This window comes from Ranitomeya imitator, chromosome 3 (assembly GCF_032444005.1).
Source record: "Ranitomeya imitator isolate aRanImi1 chromosome 3, aRanImi1.pri, whole genome shotgun sequence".
NCBI lineage: Eukaryota > Metazoa > Chordata > Amphibia > Anura > Dendrobatidae > Ranitomeya > Ranitomeya imitator.
Genome location: NC_091284.1, coordinates 329,199,469 through 329,223,143, shown reverse-complemented (window position 1 = coordinate 329,223,143; position 23,675 = coordinate 329,199,469). Strand labels below are relative to the sequence as shown.

The following is a 23,675-nucleotide window of genomic DNA, read 5'->3' as shown; positions in this document are numbered from 1 at the left end:
TACCTTAATATATCTTCTCCTTTTGTGTGTAGCTTAGTCAAAGACCTACAGTGGCTGAGTTGTTGGAGCGAAAGATTCTTAGATTTAATGAGTATGTGGAGGTGACTGATGCACATGACTATGATAGGAGAGCGGATAAACCCTGGACCAAGCTCACTCCCGCTGACAAGGTAAGAGTCCACCTCCTTCTGTGCATTATTAAATGTCTGAATTAGCAGGCTTGCTGTACCTGCAAATTTCTAGCCAGTGAATATTCGTGAATGCATGATAAAATGGTCTGCACCCTTATATTCTGCTTCTAAGGCTATGTCCACACTTTTAGGAATTTTCGCGTTTTTTCGCTATAAAAACGCGATAAAACAGCGGGAAAAACGCATACAATAAGCATCCTATTTTTAGAATGCATTCCGCATTTTTTGTGCACATGCTGCGTTTTTTTCCGCTGTGGAATCGCATTCCGGAAAAAACGCCGCATATCCATTAAAGTGAGGTATCGAGGCGATTCCGCACACATAGGAATACATTGATCCTCTTACCTATTGCATGTGGCTATGCGGTTGGTACCCATGGTGGAAGAGAGGACACTCTCCTCCAGGCCCTGGGAACTATATAATTGTAAAAAAAAAAAAATTGAATTAAAATAAAAAATAGTAATATTCTCACCTTCCGGCGACCCGCGCAGCTTTCCTGCTCCTCGCGATGCTTGCGTTCCCAAGGATGCTTTGCGGCAATGACCTGTGATGACGTGCGGTCTCGCTACATCATCTGGGGTCATGCTGCAAAGCATCACGAGGAGCTGGAAAGGCTGCCGGGTACGCCGGAAGGTGAGGATATCATGATTTATTTATTTTTTTTATTTTTAACATTCTATCTTTTTACTATTGATGCTGCATAGGCAGCATCAATAGTGAAAAGTTGGTCCCATTTGTCAAACAAGTGACCAACTTGTCAATCTGTTTTCCAAGTGATGCTACAGATTGCTTGGAAAACGCTAGCATTCTGCAAGCTAATTACGCTTGCAAAACTCTAGTGTTTAGCGGGAATATGCATGCCAATTCCGCTTGCGATATACCCGCGGCAGGAGTTGCGGAATTGCCGCGGTAATTTCCGCGGCAATTCTGCAACGTCTGCACTTAGCCTAAAGATGGAAAAGTTCACTATAGTCAGTGCTCACAGCCATGTGGTAGGTGAAGTTTTATTATCGAATAAGCTTTCTCTCAACCTCAATAAACATATGTATAGTGATGCTAAAGGGATTGTACCCTTTTATACTTCAGCAACTTAGACTTAATATCCACTACTAGGACAACCCCTTCTTGATCAAAATGTTTGGCCCCCATGAAATAAAGCCTATACTTGCCTGCCGTTCCCACTGTGTCGGCACTCACTCTCTCGGGTCTGCGCTCTGCTTCACCATGCCTCACTGACTCTTGTTACTCACTATTACTTCAAGGGTTTTCTTCTACTAAATGCCAGCAGGTATCTCCCCTTTGTCCTATCGGATCCGGTCTCTATTCTGCATAGGGTCACCGGGAAAGGATTTGGGATTTGTTTCTCTGTGCAATTTTCTTGCAATTCTGATGTTTTTATACTAGGTACAGTGGTTTGTAGCAAAAGGAGATTGCCTATCTCCATGATAGATATATATATATATATATATATATATATATATATATATATATATATATATATATATATATATATATATATATATATATATATATATATACATATATATATATGTGTGTGTGTGTGTATATATATATATATATATATATATATATATATATGTATGTATATATATATATATATATATATATATATATATATGTGTGTATATGTATGTATATATATATATATATATATATATATATATATATATATATATATATATATATATATATATATATATATATATATATATATATATAATCTAGATGGTGGCCCGATTCTAACGCATCGGGTATTCTAGAATATGCATGTCCACGTAGTATAATGCACAGCCCACGTAGTATACAGCACAGAGCCACGTAGTATATTGCCCAGCCACGTAGTATACAGCACAGAGCCACATAATGTATTGCCCAGTCACATAGTATATTGCCCAGCCACGTAGTACTGTATATTGCCCAGTCACGTAGTATATTGCCCAGTCACGTAGTATATAACACTGCCCACACAGTATATAACGGTGGCCACGTAATATCTAGCACAACCCACGGAGTATATAACACTGCCTATGTAGTATACAGCACAGAGCCACGCGGTATCTAACAGCCCACGTAGTATACAGCAGTGTGGGCACCATATCCCTGTTACAAAAAATAATTTAAATAAAAAATAGTTATATACTCACCCGCCGGGATAGAATCCAGCGAGGCTCTGGCGCAGGCGATGAGCGCGCGGCTGCCGCCATCTTCCGTTCCCAGGATGCATTGCGAAATTACCCAGATGACTTAGCGGTCTCGCGAGACCGCTAAGTCTTCTGGGTAATTTCGCAATGCATTGCTGGGAACGGAAGATGGCGGCAGGCGCGAGCGGCTCGGCGGACAACGGTGGGTGAGTATAGCAGGTTTTTTGTTTTTTTATTATTTTTAACATTACATTTTTTTACTATTGATGCCGCATAGGCAGCATCAATAGTTAAAAGTTGGGGACACACAGGGTTAATAGTGGCGGTAACAGCGTGCGTTACCCGCGGCATAACGCGGTCCGTTACCGCCGGCATTAACCCTGTGTGAGCGGTGACTGGAGGGGAGTATGCGGGCACTGACTGCGGGGAGTAAGGAGCGGCCACTTTCTTCCGGACTGTGCCCGTCGCTGATTGGTCGCGGCAAAACAGCCACGACCAATCAGCGACTTGGATTTCCATGACAGTCAGAGGCCGCGACCAATGAATATCCGTGACAGAAGGACAGAAAGACGGAAGTGACCCTTAGACAATTATATAGTAGATATATATACGTATATATGTGTGTGTGTGTGTATATATATATATATATATATATCTATCCTGGCAGAATTTTTGCTTTCTTGGCCTTTTTTTCAGAGAATATGAATAACACCAAAACTTTTTCTCCACTCATGATTACTGGTTGGGTGAAGCCATTTATTATCAGAGCATGCACAGAAGTTGACACAAATGGGTTTGAATGGCTACTAAAGGTAACATCCTCACCTGTAACCTGTTTGTAAAAGCCCCAAAACACAAAAAATCTATATAAATGAAGTATCACTATAATCGTACTGACCTGAATAATAAAGCTGCTTTATCATTTTTACCACGCGCAGAACTGTATAAAAAAAAAAATCCTTCGTTTTTGTTTATTGCTGGTTTTTGTTCATTCTACCTCACAAAAATTGGAATAGAAAGCGATCAAAAAATGTCATGTGCCCAAATGTGTTACCAATAAGAACGTCTACTCATCTCGCAAAAATCAAGCCCTCACATGACTGTCAGACGAAATATGGAAAGAATATAGCTGTCTAAATATGACGATGCAAAGACTAGTTTTCGCAATAAAAAGCGTCTTTAGTGTGTGACAGCAGCCAAACATAAAACCCCGATATAAATCTGGTATCTCTGTAATCGCACCGACCAGAAGAATAAAATAGTCTAATTATACCGCATGAGGAAGGGTGTAAAAAAAAAAGATAAATAAATTAACCAATTCTTCATCTTCTGTTGATTTGTTTTTTCTGCCTCCCGAAGATTGCAGTATGCCTCAGTGCACATTTATCCTTCTCTCCGCTCTGAGCGCTTACACTGGGGTTTCCGTGTAAATCTCTGAAATACAGGGTTCAGACGGAATCCCCTGCTGAAGATTCCCTTTATTGAGGAAGATGGAGGCACTGTGGACACAGTCTGCTCTGTGATCCAGTGGTGTCCATCTTTGTAGGCGAGTATAGAAGCGCAGACTACCAGAGTTTTGTGTACTTCTGAAGCGGCCAGACAGAGTCCAGAGTAACCCTGCTGCCTCATTATAGTGAATGGATCCCTCGGGCGTTTAATCTGTCATGTCACTCAGAGATTTAGATGGAAACCCAATGAAAGTGCTTAGAGTAGAGCATCGGATTAATGTGATAGGAACATTTTTCATAACATTTACGAAGAAAAGCTTCAACTTAATCCACAAAAAAAGCAATTCCCCACTCAGGGCCGTCATCTGTTAATGGAAATATAGTGGGCTTCCACATTACAGGTAGCACAAAGGCTCTGGAAAAGCGAAATGGCTCATTGCCCCCCAAAAGAAATGTAGCAAATTTCTGTAGTGATGAGAGCCCACCTAATTTACGGGTGCGTGTCTCCAGAAGTATTAGCTGGCATAATGCACTGGTGACTGCAAAGTACTGGTCACCGCAACATACTGGCCACTACAATGGCAGTTTTCAATTTACACTCCGGAACATCCACTGCTGGTTGTTTCTGGAAAAACACCCATGTGGTCAAAATTGTCACTACACTTGTAGATAAATTCTCAAAGTGGTATATTTTCCAAATTGGGGTCTCTTGAGGGAGGGATTCTGCTTTTCTAGCACTTAGGTCTCTTTATATGTTGCCCGCAAACTAGCCTAGGAAAATCTGCACTCCAGGAGGCAAATAGCGCTCGGTCTCTCCAGAGTCTCGTTGTGGGTCTTGGCAGTACTGTACATCCACATATGGGGTATTTCTACATTCAGCAGAAATTGTGGGACACATTTTGGTGCCATTTCCCATTAGGCTGTGAGCACACGATGCAGATTTAGTGCAGATCTGCGGCGTTTTTTTCCACGCAGAAACGCTGCAGTTCTGCACTGTGATTTACAGTACAATGTAAATCAATGTGAAAAAAAAGCTGTACAGATGGTGCGGAAAAATCTGCGCAGAAACGCTGCGGATTTCAAAGAAGTGCATCTCACTTCTTTTGTGCAGCTCTGCAGCGTTTCTGCGCCCCTCAATTAACAGAAGTCCGCAGTGGTAAAAACTGCAGAAAATCCGCATCAATTCCGCACAAAAAACGCATTAAAACCGCAGCAAATCCGCAGCTGCGGATTCTGCCAGGAGATGCGGATTTTGTGCAGAAAATGCTGCACCTCTTCTCTTACGTGTGCACATAGCCTTATGAAAATGTAAAACTTAATGCCATCACACAATCTTAGTGGTAAAAATGTACATTTATTTTTTCTTCACTGCTGAATGGTATAAAATTGTGACACACCTGTGGTGTCAATTAAATTACTGCACCTCTAGGTGAATTCATTGAGAGGCTTAGTTTGTAAAAAGTGGTCTCTTATATGGCTTTTTGCTGTTCTGGCACCTCAGGGGCTCTGCCAATGTGACACGGCACCCTCAAACCATTCCAGCTAAATCTGTACTGTAATATGCTTTGCACTGTGCCTCAAAATAAGTTTTTGACCACATACGGGATATCTGTGAACTCAGGAGGAATTGCACAATAAATTCAGGGGTCCATTTTCTCATGTTCCCAACAAAATTTGAAGCTAGAAAACGTTTTTTGTGGGAAAAATTAGTTTTTTGTTTTAGTGCTTTTTTTCAATTCTTATTCTATTTTCAAGGCTCTACATTTCCAAAGGAGTCTAGTTTCCAAAATGGTTTCACTTGTTGGGGGTTTCCACTGTTAAGGCCATCAGGGGCTCTCCAAACGTGACATGGTGTCCCTAATCATTCCAGCAAATTTTGCATTCAAAAAGTCAAATGGCACTTTTTACCTTCTGAGCGCTACCGTGTGCCCAAACAGTGGTTTTCCCCCACATATGGGGTATTGGCATGCTCAGGAGAAATTACACAAATTGTATGGTCCATTCTCTCCTGTTACCCTTGCCAAAGTAACAAAAATTGTCTAAAGGAAAATTTTTGTGAAAGAAATTGAAATGTTCATTTTTTCCTTCCGCATTCCATTAATTCATGTGAAGCACCTGAAGGGTTAGTAAACTTCTTGAATGTGGCTTTGAGGACCTTACGGGGTGCAGTTTTTAGACTGGTATCACTTTTGGGTATTTTCTGTCATATAGGCCCCGCAAAAATGGTTTTGTAAATTTTGTTGTAAAAATGAGAAATCGCTGGTCATCTTTTAACCCTTATAACTTCCTTAAAAAAAAAAATGTTTCAAAAATTGTGCTGATGTAAAGTAGACATTTGGGAAATGTTATTTAATAACTATTTTCTGTGCTATAACTCTGATTTAAGGGCATAAAAACTAAAAGTTTGAAATTGCATAAGTTTCAAAATTTTCGCCAAATTTCCGTTTTTTCACAAATAAACGGAAGTCATATCATAGAAATGTTACCACTGTAAGTACAATATGTCACGAGAAAACAGTCTCCGAATTAGTGGGATCCATTGAAGCATTCCAGAGTTATGACCTAATAAAGTGTGGTCAAAATTGAAAAAAAATTGGCCTGGGCAGGAAGGTGAAAATAGGCTTCTGGGTGAAAGGGCTAAACTACACGAAAATGAAATTCAGACCAGTGACTCCTCTCTGCCACTCCCAGCTCTTATCTGACTTCAGCAGTGTCATCATGTCCATAGCAAGTAACTGCTGCAGACAATCACAGGTTGTAAGGAGGCCTGCTAATGTAGGTGGCACAAGACCTCTCAGTTCATTGATTGTCTGCAGTTGTCACAAGCTGTCCACCTGAGATCCCCACTACTTCTACTGTCAACAAAAACTGTCTGGGAGCAGCAGAAAGGCAGTGCTGGTTTGCTGGGCTAATAGACTGTAAAACCGAACAGTCCTTTTATTTCACTTCCCAGCGTGTGTTGTATATGTTCGTCACAAGTCGGATGGTGTTGGCTCAAGAACTAAAAACAGATGCTGACTGTGTTAAAGGCATCTTGATTGCAGGGTGTTGATTCTTAGGTCACAATCATTTACCCTACATACATCAATGCTAATGTATTGCAATGTTTAGAACAAGTGATCAAGCAATCACAGGTTGAGATTCCTTAAAGAGAATTTAAAAAGTTTGCATGTGGGTGATGGTGCATGTGAACTTAATATATAAATATATCCTTATTGTGTGTATGTATGTGTGTATGGCCTCCTCATCCCCATCCTGGTATGCATGCGCCCCCCCTCCTCCCTTCATCGGAAACACATTAAAAGACAAACCATTATGCTTACCTTCCCTGTGATCCCTTGCAGCGTCCTGTTGTGATGCCAGTAGTTTTATGCTTGTAAGCAGCGCATGGCCGTGACATCATGTGCTTCTTACAAGCAGAGGACAGCTTCCGGAATACTCACTGCTCCCCATGCCGGGTCTTAGGACGTGTGGAGCAGTGAATATTCATTGATCTGTAGTAGTGGGCACAGTAACCTCAGCTGCTGGCTTGCTGCAGCTGTCGGGGGATCATGCGTGCCCGCTAATAAAGGGAATGCATATTCACTGGTCTCCATGCCCATGGGAATGGAGAGCAGTGAATATTCATTCCATTAAGTAGCGGGCACACCTCAGAGGCCAGCAGCTGCAGGTATCTGGCTGCTGCAGCTAACACCTGTGTTTTCTATTAAAGAAAAATTAATATTCATTTCTCTCCACTCCAATGGCCATGGAGAGCAGTGAATATTCATTTCTCTTTAGCAGCGGGCACAGGTGTTAGCTGCAGCAGCCGACTCCGGCCTCCTGTGGTCCGCTGCCCTCCTCTGTCTTATAGTCCAAAAAATACGGCAAGTTGGACCCTCACTTGAGTATAAGCTGAGGGGGCTTTTTCAGCATAAACAATGTGCTGGAAAAACTCAACTTATACACGAGTATATACGATAGTTATGTCAATGAATTACGGTGGCTAAATTGTTAATTATATATCATACTAGATGGTGGCCCGATTCTAATGCATCGGGTATTCTAGAATATGCATGTCCACGTAGTATATTGCCCAGCCACGTAGTATATTGCCCAGCCACGTAGTATATTGCCCAGCCACGTAGTATATTGCCCAGCCACGTAGTATATTGCCCAGCCACGTAGTATATTGCCCAGCCACGTAATATACAGCACAGTGCCACGTAGTATATTGCCCAGTGACGTAGTATATTGTCCAGCCACTGTGCTGTATACTACGTCGCTGGGCAATATACTACTTCGCTGGGCAATATACTACGTGGCTGGGCAATATACTACGTGACTGGGCAATATACTACGTGGCTGACAGAAGGACAGACAGACGGAAGTGACCCTTAGACAATATAGTAGATTTTATACATAATTTGATAGGAAGATATTTTGTACTAAAATAGAACTAATACTGTAGTGTTCTATTAGTCCAGGAGGTATATAGGATTATGTACATTGATGTATAAAAAGTAATAAAATGGCATGTCTGTCTTATAAGTCATATCAAATAAAGTTTATCACTGCCATGAAGTACAATATGTCACGAAAAAACAACTCCAAATCCCTGGGATCCGTTGATGTGTTCCAGAGTTATTACCTCTTAAAGTGACACTGGTCAGAATTTCATAAATTGGTCTGGTCACAAAGGCCCAAACGGGCTTCTGTTGCGAAAGGGTTAACTTTTCTTATACAGAACAGAACCCCTATAAAAATCATAATGGTAATGTATAAATGGTGGAAGCGCACCTTTCTGCCTCCTCAGTTACAGTTCTCAATTACTTTGCCCCTTTGAAGCACTGCAGATTAGTTCTGAGCAAGTGTGCTCGTTACTCAAGTTTTCTGAGTATGCTCTGGTGTTCCCGAGTATCTTGGGCATGCTCATAGATTTTGTGTTGCCGCAGCTGCATGATTTTCGGCTGTTAGACAGCCTGTACACATGTTGGGATTCTAGCAGCCGCAAATCATGCAGCTGCAGGGACACAAACATAATCTACGAGCACGCCCAAGATACTCGGAGAACACCCGAGCATACTCGGAAAACTCGAGTAACGTCACACTCGCTCACCACTACTGCTGAGCTATTTCCCCATCCCTGCCCATACTGATACTGGAGGGGCCGAGCATCTGTATACAGTATCAGTGTGTGTGTAGGGGGCGAGTTCTCATTGTTCTCTTGTGTACAGCAGATGCTCACTGCACACAAACCAGCGCTGGCCAATGTAGTCGGCATACGACACTGTGTGCACGCACTCGCCCTCTGCAAGTGTGCGTATATCAGCTGTTCACTACACACAGGATCAAACAGCAGCGTAAGGCACTATAAACAGAGAGGGAGGTGAGCTCACATACATAATAACATTGTGCACATTATCACACACACAAGGACACTGTGTGCAGCTGCTTCCAGGTCAGTTATTATGTGCAGGACTGGGGAGTTGGATCAGACAGCCCTAAAGAAAAAAAAAAAAGTGATTGCGGTCAATCACCATGAGAGGAGAGGCAGAGTATTGTAATTGAGGGGGCTTTAAGGTGGACCGAGCCCTTGACGTTGTTCTCGCTGAGATGTGCTGGAGTTTAAAGGTTCCTGATTCATGAAGAACTGTGTGCGTCTCGCCACAAATCCTACTCCAGTCCCTACTCCAGAGAAGGATTTGTGGTGTAGAAAACACTGCCATTCCCCAAGAAACTGACAAACTGCAGTCATTGTGCCCCATCTTTCCCAGGTGTGCCACTTTGTCAGAGCTGGGTGAAAATGGGGTAGAACGCGAAAAGTCTCTTTATTTTTGCTTGGACTCAATTTGCACCAACATTATGTTTTTCAAAGCTTTTTACACCAGAATACTAGCATAATAACTTTTATGTATCAGCCTAATGTGTCTAGTAAACTGCAACAATACACCTGTTTTGGGGATCTCAATATCTGCTGTTTCATGAGGTCCCATTACATATTGCATTATTACCTCTATCGTTTATACTGACTGGACAGTAATCTTTCTAATTTACTACTATGTCTAGCTATCTGATTATCTGATACATCTGTCACATTTTTCTGTGTTACAGGCAGCAATCCGTAAGGAGCTAAATGACTTTAAAAGCACTGAAATGGCTGTGCATGACGAAAGCAAGCACTACACACGGTGAGTCTGGTAGTTAGATTCCCATAACTCCTAATGAGTATTAAGCCTTACAGTGAAGGAAAAAAGTACCCACTGACAAAGATATGAACAGTCTATAATTTTAAGGGAAAATTAATTTTAACATTGAGAGATAAAATATTAAAAATAAAATCCAGAAAATCACATTGTATAAATTATATACATTTATTTGCATTTAGCAGTGAAAAATAATTATTTGATCCCCTACCAACCATTAATAGTTCTGGCTCCTACTTACCAGTTAGACGCTCCTAATAACTCATTACCTGCATTTAAGACATCTGTCTTACATAGTCACCTTTATAAAAGACTCCTGTCTCGCAGGCTTAGTTATTATCAGTCAGACTCTAATCTCTACAACATGGGCAAGACCAAAGAGCTTTATAAGGATGTCAAGGACAAAATCATAAACCTGCACAAAGCTGGAATGGGCTACAAAACCATACTTAAGGCGCTGGGTGATAAGGTGACAACTGTTGGTGCAATTGTAAGAAAATGGAAGAAATTGAAACTGACTGCCAATCGATATCGACCTGGAGCACCATGCAAAATCTCACCCTGTGGGGTGGCATTGATCATGAGGAAGGTGAGAGATCAGCCTAAAACTAGACTTGGGGTACGTGTTAATGATCTCAAGGCAGCTGGGACCACAGTCACCAAGAAAACTATTCCTAACACATTACATTGTAAAGGTTTAAAATCCTGCAGTGTCCACAAGGTCCTCCTGCTCAAGAAGGTACATGTGCATGCCTGTCTGAAGTTTGCCAATGAAAACCTGGGTGATTCTGTGAGTGATTGAGAGAAGGGGCTGTAGTCAGATGAGATAAAAATTGAAGTCTTTGGCATTAACTCAACTCGCAGTGTTCGGAGGAAGAGAAATGCTGCCTATGACCCAAAGAACACCATCCCCACTATCCAGCATAGAGGTGGAAACGTTATGTTTTGGGGTGTTTCGCTGCTAATGGCACAGGACTACTTCACTGCATCAATGGGAGAATGTATGGAGCCACATATCGTAAAATCCAGAATGACAACCTCCTTCCCTCCACCAGGACATTAAAAATGGGTCATGTCTTCCAGCAAGACAATGACCCAAAACATACAGCCAAGGCAACAAGGAGTGGCTCAAAAAGAATCACATTAAGTTCATTGGGCTACCTGGCCAGTCTCCAGACCTTAATCCCATAGAAAATTTATGGAGGGAGTTGAAGCTCCGAGTTGCCAAGTGACAGCCTCCAAATTTTAATGATTTAGAGATGATCTGCAAAAAGTAGTGGACCAAAATTCCTCCTGACATGTGCGCAAAATTCATCAACTACAAAAAATGTCTGACTACTGTGCTTGCCAACAAGGGTTTTGCCACCAAGTATTAAGTCTTGTTTGCCAGAGGGATCATATACTTTTTTTCTCACTGCAAAATGCAAATAGTAACATAGTTATTGAGGTTGAAGGAAGACTTTAAGTCCATCTAGTTCAACCCATAGCCTAACCTAACATGCCCTAACATGTTTTTCCAGAGGAAGGCAAAAAAAACCCATGTGGCAAATAGTAAGCTCCACTTTGGGGAAAAAAATTCCTTCCCGACTCCACATACGGCAATCAGACTAGCTCCCTGGATCAACGCCCTAACAAGGAATCTAGTATATATATACCCTGTAACATTATACTTTTCAAGAAAGGTATCCAGTCCCCTCTTAAATTTAAGTAATGAATCACTCATTACAGCATCATACGGCAGAGAGTTCCATAGTCTCACTGCTCTTACAGTAAAGAACCCTCGTCTGTTATTTGTTATGACCTGGTGGTCGGGACAATAATGGACCTGGTGGTTAAGAGCACACGGAATGACCTGATAGTTACTGATAATAAGGACGAGCTCTGGGACGTGGGAACTCTGCTGACCGCAATCCCTAAACCTATCAAACACACTAGAAATAGCCGTGGATTGCGCCTAACGCTCCCTATGCAACTCGGCACAGCCTAAGAAACTAGCTAGCCCTGAAGATAGAAAAATAAAGCCTACCTTGCCTCAGAGAAATTCCCCAAAGGAAAAGGCAGCCCCCCACATATAATGACTGTGAGTAAAGATGAAAATACAAACACAGAGATGAAATAGATTTAGCAAAGTGAGGCCCGACTTACTGAACAGACCGAGGATAGGAAAGGTTACTTTGCGGTCAGCACAAAAACCTACAAAAAGACCACGCAGAGGGCGCAAAAAGACCCTCCGCACCGACTCACGGTGCGGAGGCGCTCCCTCTGCGTCCCAGAGCTTCCAGCAAGCAAGACAACAAATTAAATAGCAAGCTGGACAGAAAAATAGCAAACCAAAGAAATACAAGCTGGAACTTAGCTTCTGATGGGAAGACAGGTCACAAGAACGATCCAGGAGTGAACAAGACCAATACTGGAACATTGACAGGTGGCATGGAGCAAAGATCTAAGTGGAGATAAATAGAGCAGCAGCTAACGAATTAACCTCGTCACCTGTGAAACTCAGAAACACCCACCAGAGAAAGTCCATGGACAGAACCAGCCGAAGTACCATTCATGACCACAGGAGGGAGCCCGACAACAGAATTCACAACAGTACCCCCCCCCCCCCCCCCTTGAGGAGGGGTCACCGAACCCTCACCAGAGCCCCCAGGCCGACCACGATGAGCCAAATGAAAGGCACGAACCAGAGCGGCAGCATGAACATCAGAGGCAAAAACCCAGGAATTATCTTACTGACCATAACCCTTCCACTTGACCAGGTACTGAAGTTTCCGTCTCGAAACACGAGAATCCAAGATCTTCTCCACCACATACTCCAACTCCCCCTCAACCAACACCGGGGCAGGAGGATCAACGGATGGAACCACAGGCGCCACGTATCTCCGCAATAACGACCTATGGAACACATTATGGATGGCAAAAGAAGCAGGAAGGGCCAAACGAAATGACACAGGATTGATAACCTCAGAAATCTTATACGGACCAATGAAACGAGGCTTAAACTTAGGAGAGGAAACCTTCATAGGAACATAACGAGACGACAACCAAACCAAATCCCCAACACGAAGTCAGGGACCCACACAGCGCCGGCGGTTAGCGAAACGTTGAGCCTTCTCCTGGGACAATGTCAAATTGTCCACCACATGAGTCCAAATCTGCTGCAACCTATCCACCACAGTATCTACACCAGGACAGTCTGAAGACTCAACCTGCCCTGAAGAGAAACGAGGATGGAAACCAGAATTGCAGAAAAACGGCGAAACCAAAGGAGCCGAGCTGGCCCGATTATTAAGGGCGAACTCAGCCAACGGCAAAAAGGACACCCAATCATCCTGATCAGCAGAAACAAAGCATCTCAGATATGTTTCCAAAGTTTGATTAGTTCGTTCGGTTTGGCCATTTGTCTGAGGATGGAAAGCCGAGGAAAAAGACAAATCAATGCCCATCCTAGCACAAAAGGATCGCCAAAACCTTGAAACAAACTGGGAACCTCTGTCAGAAACGATGTTCTCCGGGATACCATGTAAACGAACCACATGCTGGAAAAATAATGGCACCAAATCAGAGGAGGAAGGCAATTTAGACAAAGGTACCAAATGGACCATCTTAGAAAAGCGATCACAAACCACCCAAATGACCTACATCTTTTGAGAGACGGGGAGATCCGAAATAAAATCCATAGAAATATGCATCCAGGGCCTCTTCGGGACCGGCAAGGGCAAAAGCAACCCACTGGCACGAGAACAGCAGGGCTTAGCCCGAGCACAAGTCCCACAGGACTGCACAAAAGAACGCACATCCCACAACAAAGACGGCCACCAGAAGGATCTAGCCACCAAATCTCTGGTACCAAAGATTCCAGGATGCCCAGCCAACACTGAACAATGAATCTCAGAGATAACTCTACTAGTCCATCTATCAGGGACAAACAGTTTCTCCGCTGGGCAACGGTCAGGTCTATCAGCCTGAAATTTTTGCAGCACCCGCCGCAAATCAGGGGAGATGGCAGACAAAATTACCCCCTCTTTGAGAATACCCGCCGCCTCAGGAACACCCGGAGAGTCAGGCACAAAACTCCTTGACAGGGCATCAGCCTTCACATTCTTAGAGCCCGGAAGGTACGAAACCACAAAATCAAAACGGGAGAAAAATAACGACCATCGAGCCTGTCTCGGATTCAACCGTTTGGCAGACTCAAGATAAGTCAAATTCTTGTGATCTGTCAAGACCACCACGCGATGCTTGGCTCCTTCCAGCCAATGACGCCACTCCTCGAATGCCCACTTCATGGCCAACAATAAAACTTTCTAGAAAAGAAAGCACATGGCTTCATCACCGAGCCCTCAGAACTTCTCTGCGACAAAACAGCCCCTGCTCCAATCTCAGAAGCATCAACCTCAACCTGAAACGTAAGCGAAACATCTGGCTGGCACAACACAGGGGCAGAAGAAAAACGACGCTTCAACTCCTGAAAAGCCTCTACAGCCGCAGAAGACCAATTGACCACATCAGCACCCTTCTTGGTCAAATCAGTCAACGGTTTAGCAACAGTAGAAAAATTAGCGATGAAGCGCCGATAAAAATTAGCAAAGCCCAGGAACTTTTGCAGGCTCTTCACAGATGTCGGCTGAGTCCAATCGTAAATGGCCTGGACTTTAACAGGGTCCATGTCGATAGTAGAAGGGGAAAAATGAACCCCAAAAATGAAACCTTCTGAACTCCAAAGAGACACTTTGACCCCTTCACAAACAAGGAATTCGCATGAAGGACCTGGAACACCATTCTGACCTGCTTCACATGAGACTCCCAATCATCCGAAAAGACCAAAATATCATCCAAATACACAATCCGGAATTTATCCAGGTACTCTCGGAAGATGTCATGCATAAAGGACTGAAATACTGATGGAGCATTGGAAAGCCCGAATGGCATAACCAGGTACTCAAAATGGCCCTCGGGCGTATTAAATGCTGTTTTCCATTCATCGCCTTGTTTAATACGCACAAGATTATACGCCCCTCGAAGATCTATCTTGGTGAACCAACTAGCCCCTTTAATACGAGCATACAAATCAGACCGCAACGGCAAAGGATACTGAAATTTGACTGTAATTTTATTAAGAAGGCGGTAATCAATACAAGGTCTCAAAGAACCATCCTTCTTGGCCACAAAAAAGAATCCTGCTCCTAACGGTGATGACGACGGGCGAATATGGCCTTTCTCCAAGGATTCCTTTATATAACTGCATAACGGCGTGTTCTGGCACAGATAAATTGAACAATCGGCCCTTAGGAAACTTACTACCAGGAATCAAATTAATTGCACAATCGCAATCCCTATGAGGAGGTAGGGCACTGGCTTTGGGCTCATCAAATACATCCCGATAATCCGACAAAAACTCTGGAACTTCAGAAGGAGTGGAAGACGAAATAGACAAAAATGGAACATCACCATGTACCCCCTGGCAACCCCAGCTGGACACAGACATAGATTTCCAGTCCAACATGGTCAATTGGGTCCAGTACTGAGGCTTATTCTTGGCCAAAGGCATAGCATCAATTCCTCTCAATGGAATAGGATACTGCAAGGGCTCCAAGAAAAAACCACAGCGCCTGGCAAACTCCAAGTCCATCAAATTCAGGGCAGCGCCTGAATCCACAAATGCCATAACAGAATAGGATGACAAAGAGCAAATCAGAGTAACAGACAATAGAAATTTAGACTGTACCGTACCAATGGTGGCAGACCTAGCGAACCGCTTAGTTCGCTTAGGACAATCGGAGATAGCATGAGTGGAATCACCACAGTAAAAACATAGCCCATTCCGACGTCTGTGTTCTTGCCGTTCAGCTCTGGTCAAAGTCCTCTCACATTGCATAGGCTCAGGCCCATGCTCAGATAGTACCGCCAAATGGTGCACAGCTTTATGCTCACGCAAGCGTCGATCGATCTGAATGGCCAAGGACATAGACTCATTCAGACCAGCAGGCATGGGAAATCCCACCATGACATCCTTAAGGGCTTCAGAGAGACCCTTTCTGAAGATTGCTGCCAGGGCACATTCATTCCACTGAGTGAGCACAGACCACTTTCTAAACTTCTGACAATATATCTCCGCTTCATCCTGACCCTGACACAGAGCCAGCAAAATTTTCTCTGCCTGATCCACTGAATTAGGTTCGTCATAAAGCAATCCAAGCGCCAGGAAAAACGCATCAACATCACGCAATGCCGGATCTCCTGGCGCAAGGGAAAATGCCCAGTCTTGAGGGTCACCACGTAACAAAGAAATAATGATCTTTACTTGTTGAACAGGGTCACCTGAGGAGCGAGGTTTCAAGGCAAGAAACAATTTACAATTATTTTTGAAATTCAAGAACTTAGATCTATCACCAAAAAACAAATCAGGAATTGGAATCCTAGGCTCTGACATCGGATTCTGAACCACAAAATCTTGAATGTTTTGTATCCTTGTAGTGAGATTATCCATCCAAGAGGACAGACCTTGAATGTCCATGTTTACACCAGTGTCCTGAACCACCCAGAGGTAAAGGGGAAAATACAGAAAAAACACACTGCAAAGAAAAAAAAAATGGTCTCAGAACTTCTCTTATCCCTCTATTGAGATGCATTAGTACTTTGGGCCACCTGTACTGTTATGACCTGGTGGTCAGGACAATAATGGACCTGGTGGTTAAGAGCACACGGAATGACCTGATAGTTACTGATAATAAGGACGAGCTCTGGGACGTGGGAACTCTGCTGCCGCAATCCCTAAACCTATCAAACACACTAGAAATAGCCGTGGATTGCGCCTAACGCTCCCTATGCAACTCGGCACAGCCTAAGAAACTAGCTAGCCCTGAAGATAGAAAAATAAAGCCTACCTTGCCTCACAGAAATTCCCCAAAGGAAAAGGCAGCCCCCCACATATAATGACTGTGAGTAAAGATGAAAATACAAACACAGAGATGAAATAGATTTAGCAAAGTGAGGCCCGACTTACTGAACAGACAGAGGATAGGAAAGGTTACTTTGCGGTCAGCACAAAAACCTACAAAAAAGACCACGCAGAGGGCGCAAAAAGACCCTCCGCACCGACTCACGGTGCGGAGGCGCTCCCTCTGCGTCCCAGAGCTTCCAGCAAGCAAGACAACAAATTAAATAGCAAGCTGGACAGAAAAATAGCAAACCAAAGAAATACAAGCTGGAATTTAGCTTCTGATGGGAAGACAGGTCACAAGAACGATCCAGGAGTGAACAGACCAATACTGGAACATTGACAGGTGGCATGGAGCAAAGATCTAAGTGGAGATAAATAGAGCAGCAGCTAACGAATTAACCTCGTCACCTGTGAAACTCAGAAACACCCACCAGAGGAAGTCCATGGACAGAACCAGCCGAAGTACCATTCATGACCACAGGAGGGAGCCCGACAACAGAATTCACAACATTTATTATGCCTAAACCTTCTTTCCTCCAGACGTAGAGGAGGCCCCCTTGTCCCTGTCTCAGGTCTATGATTAAAAATATCATCAGAAAGGTCTTTGTACTGTCCCCTCATATATTTAAACATTAAAATAAGATCACCCCTTAGTCTTTGTTTTTCCAAGCTAAATAGCTCCAAGTGTAATAACCTATCTTGGTATTGCAGACCCCCCAGTCCTCTAATAACCTTGGTTGCTCTTCTCTGCACCCGCTCTAGTTCAGTTATGTCTTTCTTATACCCCGGAGACCAGAACTGTGCACAGTATTCTAAGTGTGGTCGAACTAGTGACTTGTATAGAGGTAAAATTATGTTCTACTCATGTGAATCTATGCCTCTTTTAATGCATCCCATTATTTTATTTGCCTTTGTAGCAGCTGCCTGACACTGGCCACTGAACATGAGTTTGTCATCCACCCAGGTCTTTTTTATTGACTGTTTTGTCCAGAGTTTTAGAATTAAGCGCATAGTTTTACATCTTATTACTACCCAAGTGCATGACTTTACATTTATTCCCATTAAAGCTCATTTGCCATTTATCAGCCCAAGCTTCTAGTTTACATAAATCATCCTGTAATATAAAATTGTCCTCCTCTGTATTGATTACCCTGCAGAGTTTAGTGTTATCTGCAAATATTGAAATTCTGCTCTGAATGCCCCCTACAAAGTCATTAATAAATATGTTAAAAAGAAGAGGGCCCAATACTGACCCCTGTGGTACCCCACTGCTAACCGCAACCCAGTCCGAGTGTGCTCCTTTATTAACCACCCTTTGTTTCCTATCCCTGAACCAGCTCTTAACCCACTTACACATATTTTCCCCTATCCCCATTATTCTCGTTTTGTGTATCAACCTTTTCTGTGGCACCATATCAACAGCTTTTGAAAAGTCCATATACACTACGTCCACTGGGTTCCCTTGGTCCAGTCTGGAACTTACCTCTTCATAGAAGCTGATCAGATTAGTCTGACATGAACGGTCCCTAGTAAACCCGTGCTGATACTGGGTTATGAAGTTATTCCTCTCCAGATACTCCAGTATAGCATCCCTTAGAATGCCCTCCAGGATTTTACCCACAATAGAGGTTAAGTTTACTGGCCAATAGTTACCGAGTTCAGTTTTTGTCCCCTTTTTGAATATTGGCACCACATTTGCTATACGCCAGTCCTGTGGTACAGACCCTGTTATTATGGAGTCTGTACTGCTGGGTTAAGCAGGTGACATTTAATGAGGAATTTTTATCACTAGTCATTTGGTCTGCCATGGGATTTTCTTGTGTGAATACTGATGAAAAAAAGTCATTTAGCATATTGGCTTTTTCCTCATCCACCATTTCACCCAGACTATTTTTAAGGGAGCCAACACTATCATTTTTTAGTTTCTTACTATTTACGTAGTTAAAGCATATTTTGGGATTATTTTTACTCTCTCTGGCAATGAGTCTCTCTGTCTCAATCTTTGCTGCCTTGGTTTGCGTTTTACAGAATTTATTTCATTTTCTGTATTTATTTAATGCCTCCTCACTACCTACTTCCTTTAATTCTCTAAATGCTTTCTTTTTGTCACTTATTGCGCCCCTTACAGCTCTATTTAGCCATATTGGTTTCCTCCTATTTCTAGTATGTTTCTTCCCATACGGTATATACTGTGCACAGGTCCTATCCAGGATGCTAATAAACGTCTCCCATTTTCTTTGTGTATTTTTATGTCTCAGGATATCGTCACAGTTAATTGCACCAAGATCCTCTCTCATCCGTTGGAAATTTGCCCTCCTGAAGTTTAGTGTCCTTGTAACCCCTCTACTACACATCTTATTAAAGGATACATGAAAACTTACTATTTTGTGATCACTATTCCCAAGTAACCCCCAACCCTTATATTTGATATGTGGTCTGGCCTGTTGCTTAATATTCGGTCTAGCAGTGCCCCCCTTCTTGTTGGGTCCTGAGCCAGTTGTGAAAGGTAGTTGTCTCTCATAGTTGTCAAAAGCCGATCACCTTTGCTGGAACTTCAGGTTTCTGTTCCCCAATTTATTTCAGGGTAGTTGAAGTCCCCCATAATAATGACTTCCCCTAAATAAAAGTATATAGTTTGTACAATGTGACTTTCTGGATTTTATTTTTGATATTCTATCTCTCAATGTTAAAATTAACCTACCCTTAAAATTCTAGAATGTTCACTGTATGTGTCATTTTTACCATGACTTTAGTCAGTTCGTCAGTTGGAGCAAGAACCTGTAATTCTCGGGGAGTTTCAAAAATAATTTATCTTCTAAAATTTCTCCTTATTGCTGCCCATTGTAATACAGTCCAGAATTTGTGCTTAAAAAAAAGGGTAAAATCTTGTGCTTCCCTTCTACTTTTCCCTACAAGCCTGAGTCTGGTTGTGCACAAGTGTCCCCCAAACTGTCATACCGCAAACATGGCAAACTGATTACTAGAGATTGTATATTGCATCTCTCAAACAACATTTTTCTATCTCTGTCTTTCATGGAGTTACAATATTGATTGTTCCAGATTTCCATTTTATGTTGAATATATTGTAACTTGTCATTAGAGGTGTATGGAGAACTAGTAGTTGTTTCTGAAGAAATAAGAAAAAAAAAAGATTAAGGCAAATTATCCGATAACTAACACAGATGAAACAAGACCTATAAAAGTTGTGGAGTGCGCGAGTCATCAGAAAAACATCCAATGGTGCACTGCTCCAAATACCTGACTGCTGCAGCACCACACACCACAGGGCTGGAGGCCCTTCAACCCCAGCACATCACATATACAGGTCTTTTGTGGTGATTTTAGCAATTGTCTATCTCACAGGTCCCACAAGGAGTAGACCTTATATTCGAATGGCAATAACTGAGGTCATTAAAATGCTACGGAGTGGTCCGCCTTAGCCTTTATTATAGTTTATAGAAAATGATCTTGTAAATTTTGGTTATTTAATTGCAGCATGTCCCTATAATGTGCTATATTAGTATTGTGGGAAATTGGAGTCAACAAGGATTTGTGGAAAGGTGACAAATTTAGATCAGTCAAAATAGAAAAGGCGTTCCCTTTATATTGCTGTTACATACCGGTGGGGCCCCTAGTGTCTCTCCATTCACTCTCAGAATGTCTACAATAATGTCCTCACCTCAGCCATTTAGAAAAGTATCCAGGCAGTGTGACGGACCTACTGCACATGTGTAATCGCCATCAGTTCTGGGAGGGAATCTAAGGGGGCGCTATAACGAGTATGTATCAATGATATCTAGACGCAAGAGCTTTGGATTGATGACGCCAGTTGAAAACTAAAATTAGTTAATATGTAGGTTTCTACGATTGTGTCTTAGAATTAAATGGTAGTATTATCAAAAAGATAATCTGCTAAATGTGTGATATATATATTTTTTCTCGTTTGCAGATTTCATCGGCCTTAATAAAATCAAGAGAAATGTTAGGCAAGAAGCTCTTACTTGCATAGGAAGTTGTGCCAATCACAAGCCTGTCTTCCCTCTGATTGACCTCAGTCCTGCACATACATTAGGTTTAGGTGGTTTTGTAGAGTATTTCTGTGTAGCTTGTGATTTCCCAGTTATAACAGAACAATTTTCCCTGTGGTGTAAGGGCTTGTCTTGTAATTAGAACCGTGGTTCTCCATATCAATTAGCGCTGAGCTTCCAGTATTTTTCCTTGTGGCACCAAGGACGTCTCTTCCAATCACATGTTCTCCCGGTGCCTTATTTTCGCTGTCCAGGAGTCTGGGCCTGGCCCTGTGGGGGGTTTTATCTTAAATACATTCTGTATTTAGAATCGGATTGACTAGAGTTTTCTTACCTGTGTGTGCAGGTCTTCCAATGGATACAAGGTATCTCAGGGATGAGTGGTTTAGTTTGTGTTTTAAATTTAATACAGCACAAGTATTACATGGCTGACTAATATCAGGCCTTCAATCTGTAAGACCATTAGTCCCGTGTATAGCATATCGTGGAGGCTTAGACTTCTACATGACCATGGACACAGTGTTTGCAGTAACTCACTGTGAGATTGATACTGTCTACACTAATGGTTTAAGAAATGGGAACCACTTTTATCACACTGATGCTAATAGCATATATTTTAGGCAGCATTATAAGCTGTAGCTTTTGAGGTCAGGGAGCCATGAAGATTGTTTTTTTTTTTTTTTTTTATACACCTGGTTTAATATAAGTAATACACTACGCCTTATTATAAACCATTAATGTGCTTTAGAAACATGTTCTGAGAGGTAAAATCTGTGTGTATGTATGTGTGTGTGTGTGTGTGTGTGTATATATATATATATATATATATATATATATATATATATATAATGTACCATATGTCTGACTTTGCAAGGGGCAACTGGAATATTATTTTTCTGAATGTATCTATTTATGTATATATATGTATACTTGGATAGCATCTCCGTTTGTATATCAGTTTGTCTTAATCTGAATTTCACTGATGAAAATAAAAATATTTTAGGCAAAAATTGGCTTTTTGGTGTATTATTTTTCAGAGTAAATGTTGTTTATTTACAAATAAAAAAAGAACTTTATGCAGTGGCGTCATGACAAAAATATATATACAGTGTGGAAAATAAGTATTTGATACTCTGCTGATTTTGCAAGTTTTCCCACCTACAAAGAATGGAGAGGTCTGTAATTTTTTTCATAGGTGCACTTCAACTATGAGATTCAGAATCTTTAACCCTTTTCTGACATACTGTCCCGTCAAGGTGACCTGGGACTTAATTCTCAGGGATGGGATAGTACGTCATGTGCGATCAGCCGAGCTCACGGGGGGGGGGATCGCGGCCGGGTGTCAGCTGATTATTACAGCTGACATCCGACACTATGTGCCAGGAGCGGTCACGGACCGCTCCCGGCACATTAACCCCCAGAACACTGCAATCAAACATGATCGCAGCGTTCCAGCGGCATAGGGAAGCATTGTGCAGGGAGGAGGCTCCCTGCTTGCTTCCCAGAGACCCTCAGAACAACGCGATATGATCGCGTTGTTCCGAGCGTCTCCTCCGTCCTCCTCCCAAGATGGCCGCGGGGGGCCTTGCAGCGCTTTGCAAAGTGTCAGATCAACGATCTGACACTATACAATGATGTCCCACCCTGGCACAAGGTAAGAAAGTAAAAAAAAAATATATATATATATAATATACAGTTAGGGCCAGAAATATTTGGACAGTGACACAAGTTTTGTTATTTTAGCTGTTTACAAAAACATGTTCAGAAATACAATTATATATATAATATGGGCTGAAAGTGCACACTCCCAGCTGCAATATGATAGTTTCCACATCCAAATCGGAGAAAGGGTTTAGGAATCATAGCTCTGTAATGCATAGCGTCCTCTTTTTCAAGGGACCAAAAGTAATTGGACAATGGACTCTAAGGGCTGCAATTAACTCTGAAGGCGTCTCCCTCGTTAACCTGTAATCAATGAAGTAGTTAAAAGGTCAGGGGTGGATTCCAGGTGTGTGGTTTTGCATTTGGAAGCTGTTGCTGTGAGCAGACAACATGCGGTCAAAGGAACTCTCAATTGAGGTGAAGCAGAACATCCTGAGGCTGAAAAAAAAGAAAAAATCCATCAGAGAGATAGCAGACATGCTTGGAGTAGCAAAATCAACAGTTGGGTACATTCTGAGAAAAAAGGAATTGACTGGTGAGCTTGGGAACTCAAAAAGGCCTGGGCGTCCACGGATGACAACAGTGGTGGATGATCGCCGCATACTTAATTTGGTGAAGAAGAACCCGTTCACAACATCAACTGAAGTCCAGAACACTCTCAGTGAAGTAGGTGTATCTGTCTCTAAGTCAACAGTAAAGAGAAGACTACATGACCGTAAATACAAAGGGTTCACATCTAGATGCAAACCATTCATCAATACCAATAATAGACAGGCCAGAGTTAAATTTGCAGAAAAACACCTCAAGAAGCCAGCTCAGTTCTGGAAAAGTATTCTATGGACAGATGAGACAAAGATCAACCTGTACCAGAATGATGGGAAGAAAAAAGTTTGGAGAAGAAAGGGAACGGCACATGATCCAAGGCACACCACATCCTCTGTAAAACATGGTGGAGGCAACGTGATGGCATGGGCATGCATGGCTTTCAATGGCACTGGGTCACTTGTGTTTATTGATGACATAAGAGCAGACAAGAGTAGCCGGATGAATTCTGAA

The 23,675-nt window shown here is 42.4% G+C and overlaps 1 protein-coding gene across 3 annotated transcripts in view; it reads left to right on the top strand.

The window, feature by feature from the left end:
• PHACTR4 (phosphatase and actin regulator 4) overlaps nucleotides 1-21,669 on the top strand; it is a 121,554-nt gene extending 99,885 nt beyond the window's left edge. For all 3 annotated transcript variants that reach the window (XM_069756710.1, XM_069756711.1, XM_069756712.1), the window contains 3 exons: nucleotides 33-170; nucleotides 9,895-9,971; nucleotides 20,879-21,669. In XM_069756710.1, the coding sequence (XP_069612811.1) occupies nucleotides 33-170; nucleotides 9,895-9,971; nucleotides 20,879-20,894 (231 nt within the window). In that variant the 3' untranslated portion in view covers nucleotides 20,895-21,669. The remainder of the gene's footprint in view (nucleotides 1-32; nucleotides 171-9,894; nucleotides 9,972-20,878) is intronic.
• Nucleotides 21,670-23,675: the final 2,006 nt, after the last annotated feature.